General features: G+C 32.1%; 1 protein-coding gene across 1 annotated transcript; it reads right to left on the bottom strand.

Annotated features, from left to right (window-relative positions):
• Window positions 1-2,478: 2,478 nt before the first annotated feature.
• On the bottom strand, window positions 2,479-4,211 carry LOC108733984 (valine-rich protein-like). Its single transcript, XM_018465353.1, has 2 exons — window positions 4,176-4,211; window positions 2,479-3,097 (listed from the first exon to the last, which is right to left on the bottom strand). The coding sequence occupies exons 1-2, from the start codon at window positions 4,185-4,187 to the stop codon at window positions 2,504-2,506; spliced, it is 606 nt and encodes a 201-aa protein (XP_018320855.1). The 5' UTR covers window positions 4,188-4,211; the 3' UTR covers window positions 2,479-2,503.
• Window positions 4,212-5,771: the final 1,560 nt, after the last annotated feature.

The raw sequence follows: 5,771 nt of genomic DNA, 5'->3' as shown, positions 1-5,771 counted from the left end.
GTGGGGATTAATGAATATGTAGATGAAGATGAGAACATGAGAAATTTAAACTTGATGAACGCACTTCTTGATATATGAAAAAATTCCACTTACCTCTTCGGAAACAGTCGCCGGTGTTACAAGGCTTTACAAATTTTTCAAATCCAATTTGCTTGGACCATTAATACAGTACAGAAAATTAAACGCATAGGGTAGGGATGATGTCGCGATTGCTATTCTATGACTTAATTTCTGCGATGTTTGGTACTGTTTTAATTGTACTTTTTTCTTCTTTGGTTATTATCTTCAGCTACACTTTTAATGAAAGAAATATTTTGAATTTTTGTCCTGTATGAAACCGTTTTGCGTTAGATATTACCGTGTCTTTCCGTTGTAGCGTGTGTTGTACCACAAATTTTGCTGCAATGTCTATTTTTTTAAACTACTCTCTTTTTGATAACTAAAAATTAAATACTTATATATCACTTCCTCCTGAAGTTTACAGGAATTCAATAACAGGTAATTAACTTACGCAAATGTTTTATGGGCAATAAAATACCCGTAATAACAATAATAATAATAATAATAATTCTTGTTATACGGTTTATAAAATTAACTTAAGCTCCGTTTATTTAACGACTGTTAGTAAAATGACGATAAAGATGTTCAATGCCAAGAAATGTAATTTAAGAAGGTATCATTATTAAGACAAGATACGATCGAGAATTATTACTTGAGATACCTCCAAATGTAAGATTAAGAAATGAGTAATTTTAAGGTATGCGCAATTAAATTTAATTAATTGCCTTATAATAATGGTGCTTCTGTTCTTCTCCGTTATTTTAGAGCTGCTGGTGTTAACGTTTCACGTCTTCTTCTGCTAAACAATAAACTAAAATAAACGAATTGGATTTTATGACAACTCAATCATCATGTTTATTTTTCTCAAAATTCTTGATATTTTCTGAAAAATACTAATAGACATTAAACAATCAGAATGTATATATGTACATAGGTAGGAATACTACAAAAAAGTTCCCTTTATTAAATCTTCTACGACCAAAACAAGGGAATTCTATATGACACACACAAGTGAATAAACAATTGAAATGAAATTCCAAACTCTCGTAGTAATAAGAACGTAAGTTAAATGAGTCTTTCAAAAAAAGAAATCCGAGGCTTGTTGAAACGAAAAAATAAAAATAAATTATATTGATCAAAGCATATATAAATAAACCAAAAACAGATTCACCCTGGTAACGAAACACGTGTCTGTACTGAACAGTTTGTGATTAGTAATGTGGGACTCTTTTGTTATTCCTTTACCACTGTCTCCATTAACTAACATCACAAAATTGCAAAGTACTTAAAAAAAATTAGGATTCTTTTTAGTATTAATCTAGTAATCTGAAACTCCTCACAGCCCTATTCCTCATATGTATACTGGAGGTTATTGTGAGTAAAAACGCCAATGTAACATATCAACGCCAAATTTCTTGTTTTAAACTATTTTGTCTTCAAAAGCACCCCTAAATTTAATGCTTTTTAGTGCCTGTGGAATTGCCAACATGCGTAATTATTAAAAATTCTTGACATAAAAAAAATTACATTTTCGCTGTAGGTAATTATCTAGTTGAATTATATTCCGCATGTCGGTAATAGTTTATAGAGCAGTCATTAAATTATAGAATAATTACTTTTGGATACGAAATAGTTGATTACGAAATTTTGGTATGTTGATGTGACAATCACAACTACTACTGATAACGACTTGACTACGGTTGTTGTTAATATACATAATTTGTTTGTAATCTGTGATAGTAAATTTACGGTCAAAACTTCGCACTATAAGATAATAAAATCGTTATGTTTAACTAGTTAACGACATCCCGCTTCGCTGGGTTTACATTTTCTTTTATCGTACCAGACCGGAAAACTCGCAAACATTGTAGGAGAGTCCAAACATTTTTAGAACACTTGTAGAAGTGTATACATGAAAATATCCTAATTTATTAGTCAGAACCTGGCTCCACAGCTAAAACATTTCAGAGCGTTCTGGAGTTTTCCGACCCAGTTCACTCCAGAATGTTCTACTGCAGAACAATTCTAGACATTCGAGAACATCGTAGATGTGAAGCAACTCAGAAATAGTAAGAAACATTCAAGTACATACAGTGACGCAGTCTCACTTATTTCTAAAATGCCCTAATATAGTCCATCCCCACCATTCATGTACAATTGTTCTCGAACATTCCAGATCGTTCTCGATTCCTCGGGTATTATATTTTTTAGAACACTTTTGTCGAAATGTGCCGATACTGGCGACACAGAAATCTAACGGATAAATTACTGTTACCTCTAATACACATCTTTAATTTTCTGTTAAATTCATCCGCTGCGTCAAAATGTGAATCAACCAATTAAAAATTTCATATTTTTTATTAAAAAACTTAACAAAAGGCAACACATAATATCAACAATTAACAACAGTCACAACAATCTTTTAACATCTAAAGGGATACATTTAGTCCCAACCCTTTTTCGATGGAGTATGATGGTAGACATGTTTGTAAACTGGGATTTTGACTGGATAAGGCTTCTTTACTTCAATTGGGTAATGTTTCTCAACTTCTACCTTGAAGGGCTTCTCTACATAGTTAGGAACGATCTTTTCCACAGTTACAGGTACCCTCTTTTCAATTTCTTTTGGTACGAGCTTGTAAATATGAACTGGAATGGGGTGGGGTACCTTAATGTGAACAGGGTAAGGCTGAGGTACTGGTACTTTGATCACATGGGGAACAGAGACCTGTTCAGGTTTTGGTACTTTGAATTCGATCTTTTTTAGAACCGAATAGTAGACTGGTTTCGACGTTTCCACAGTTTTGACGGGCACGTGATAGTGTTGTACTTCCGGCTGAAAGTCTCCCCTGTCCCCGAAACCTTCATGCTCATCTCCCCCACCTACATCAAGACCTCCATCATGGAAAGATTCACCTTCACTGTGCAATGAATGACCAATTTCACTTTCCTGCGCAAGGTGATCGCCTCCATCGCCAGCTTCTTCTAATCCTTCGGCGTTTGACTGATACAGAACAGCCAGTAAAATGAAAATCTTCTAAAAAAAACAGAGAAAATCGAATAATATAAATCATTCCTACGTAAATGGAAAACAAAATTAAATTAAAACAATGTACAATAATACATTACAGTTAATCGACAACGAACTTTTGCTAAATTGAGTAAATGAAGCAGCTTTTTAATTAGTAATTGTTGTTGGCTGACAGCTGTTTCGGTGCTTCTTTTTAAATATGATTTAAATTTTTACCAATCGTTTCCTTTTTTTAATAATGCAGTTAATGTACGAAGATCTATGGTCTTTATTGAAAACAGTTCCAGTTAAGTGTATAAAACTGAGGGTTTTCCGTGCTAATTTTTCTTGTCCTTGTAAGTTAATTTATTTATTCAATCTACGTATTATTAATGATTGCATTACATGAATATTCTTAATTACATTGTAATTTCGGAATTTCTTTCATTGCAATTAGAATTCACAACGTAAAGCAAAATATATAATTTAATATATTTCGAATTTTTAACTTTGAATAATTGAGTTTTACTAAAAACTGTTTGGTAAAAGGGTAGTTAATGTTTTTTATGTAACACTGCTTATTGTTACTTTAAAAATATGCAATTAAAGTAAATCAAATTTGATTAAACTTAACAATTATCTTATTATACTTCATAACACATAACAAAGTAAACTATTATATGTTTAAAAATTTCACCAAATTTCCTTCGAGTTTGAACTTATGCCATGGAAAATAATAAAGTTACTATAAATTTGATTTATAGGTACTAACAAATGGTATCGTATGTAAAATACTTTTAAATTATTTAAAAAAAGCGTATTAATTATAGGTGAAAGCCGGCAAATTTCTCTTTTATCCGTTGACTTATCACTGTTATTAAGCACGAAATTAGTATCGAATAATAACAGCATTAAACGCGTTTTCAATAACAATCGCGGCACAGTTAATCCTCAATAAATGGTAATCCATCACAAAATCACTTCTTCAAGCGTCGCAGATAATCAAAAAACTAACTAAACACACAGAAAACCAGGCCCGCAGACCGTTGGACGAGAGAACGTGAAAGAAAGTAAATCAAACTTCAATACTAAAGAAAGTACTCACAGCTGCGTTCATGATTGTTGGTGTGAATAGGTAAAAAGAAGCAGTGCAAACTGATCTTTTTGGACCTTCTTAGTCTTTTATATCGGAACACTAAGCTGCTTAGTGAAAGGCCCCCCGAGTAAACGTCTCCTCCATAAAAAAATCACCTACATACTCACTTTTATTATGATAATGAACGGTTAAATTAATCAGAGCAGCGATTAGACAAGAAAGGACATACAGACGGGTAAAAGGAAAATCGAATTTTGCCCTGTTCATCGGGACAGACGAAATAATCTATTCGAATCACTTTTACCAACGTAAATGTAAATTCAAGGAAATGTGTCACAAGTACACGACAACAATTGATATTGTCAATTATTATTATTATTATTGTTATTGCAAATCGGACAGCTAAAACATTCCGAAAGGCTGAACCCAGGAAGTGCAACAATTATGAAAGGCAAGATGCATTACAGTAAGTAAAAGTAAAACTATCAGAGCGCCCGGACTTTCTAACGTCAAGCCCTTCGATAATAATTACGTCTGATCTGTAAAGGGGCGATTTATTATTGATAGGTAATTGTTTATTAAACGAGAAAGTGCATACAAATCTATGTACCTGCAAACATATGTAGGTACCTACGTGTATTGAACGTTTTAACTACCTATATACTATTATATATAAAAAATAGAATTTTTTTAGGCGAATCAATAATGAATACCAAAGATAAAAATAAAAGAAAAGAACTGTTCAGAACGTTTTAGTGCTTAATCGAAACCACCAGATGCGAATCGCAAATTTCTGTCTTATTAAATCGCATCAGCGCGAAAAATTACCGATCAAACCGAAGAACCTCTTAAAGAGCGAATAAACTAATTAAACTTTATATAGGACACACTGGTAGACAATTTAAAAAACGAATGCCTGGACATAGAAAGAAATATTTTGAAATCATGTAACCGAAGAAAGGCATAGTTTTAACAATTTTGAAATATTTCACGTAGAGAACAAAGGTTATAAATTAACGTTAAAATTTATGGATAAATAAATATAAAAAGTAAGCATTTTTACTTAATGATCCGAGAGAAGAAATATTACAAAACAAAAACGCGACAAACTTGATTCAATGAAAATTATTTAACATTTCTCTAATAAAACATAGTTTTCAGAAAGTTCATATTTATTTTAGATGATAATGACAAGCAGTTCACCTACTTAAATGAATTATCAGTTGTTTACTTTCTTCAATACGGCCTACCACGATTTTGACCTTTGGTAACAGTGCATACGTAGTAATAATAAAGGGACATGTTAATTTTTTTCAACATTGTAAAGTGAAAGAAGTAGAAGAAAAGTTTGAAGTAGGTAAAACCGATGAGGCGTATAATATAATTAAAAGGAATTTTAGAGAGGTAGAATACAGTATTAATAATATAAGAAACGAGGCAGGGGTCATTTTGATAGAAAATGAGGAAAAAACAGATAGGCGGAAAGAATATTTAGAGAAGCTATACTCAGGCCATGAGTTAGGAGATATATTAGAGAAGGAAGGTAGTGTGGAGATAGATGAGCTTGGTTATCCCATAATGAGTGAAGAGTTCGATGTAGCATTA

Source organism: Agrilus planipennis, unplaced genomic scaffold (assembly GCF_000699045.2).
Source record: "Agrilus planipennis isolate EAB-ADULT unplaced genomic scaffold, Apla_2.0 scaffold36, whole genome shotgun sequence".
Lineage (NCBI taxonomy): Eukaryota > Metazoa > Arthropoda > Insecta > Coleoptera > Buprestidae > Agrilus > Agrilus planipennis.
Note: the sequence above shows the minus strand (reverse complement) of the source record. Positions and strands in the feature narration are given on the sequence as shown.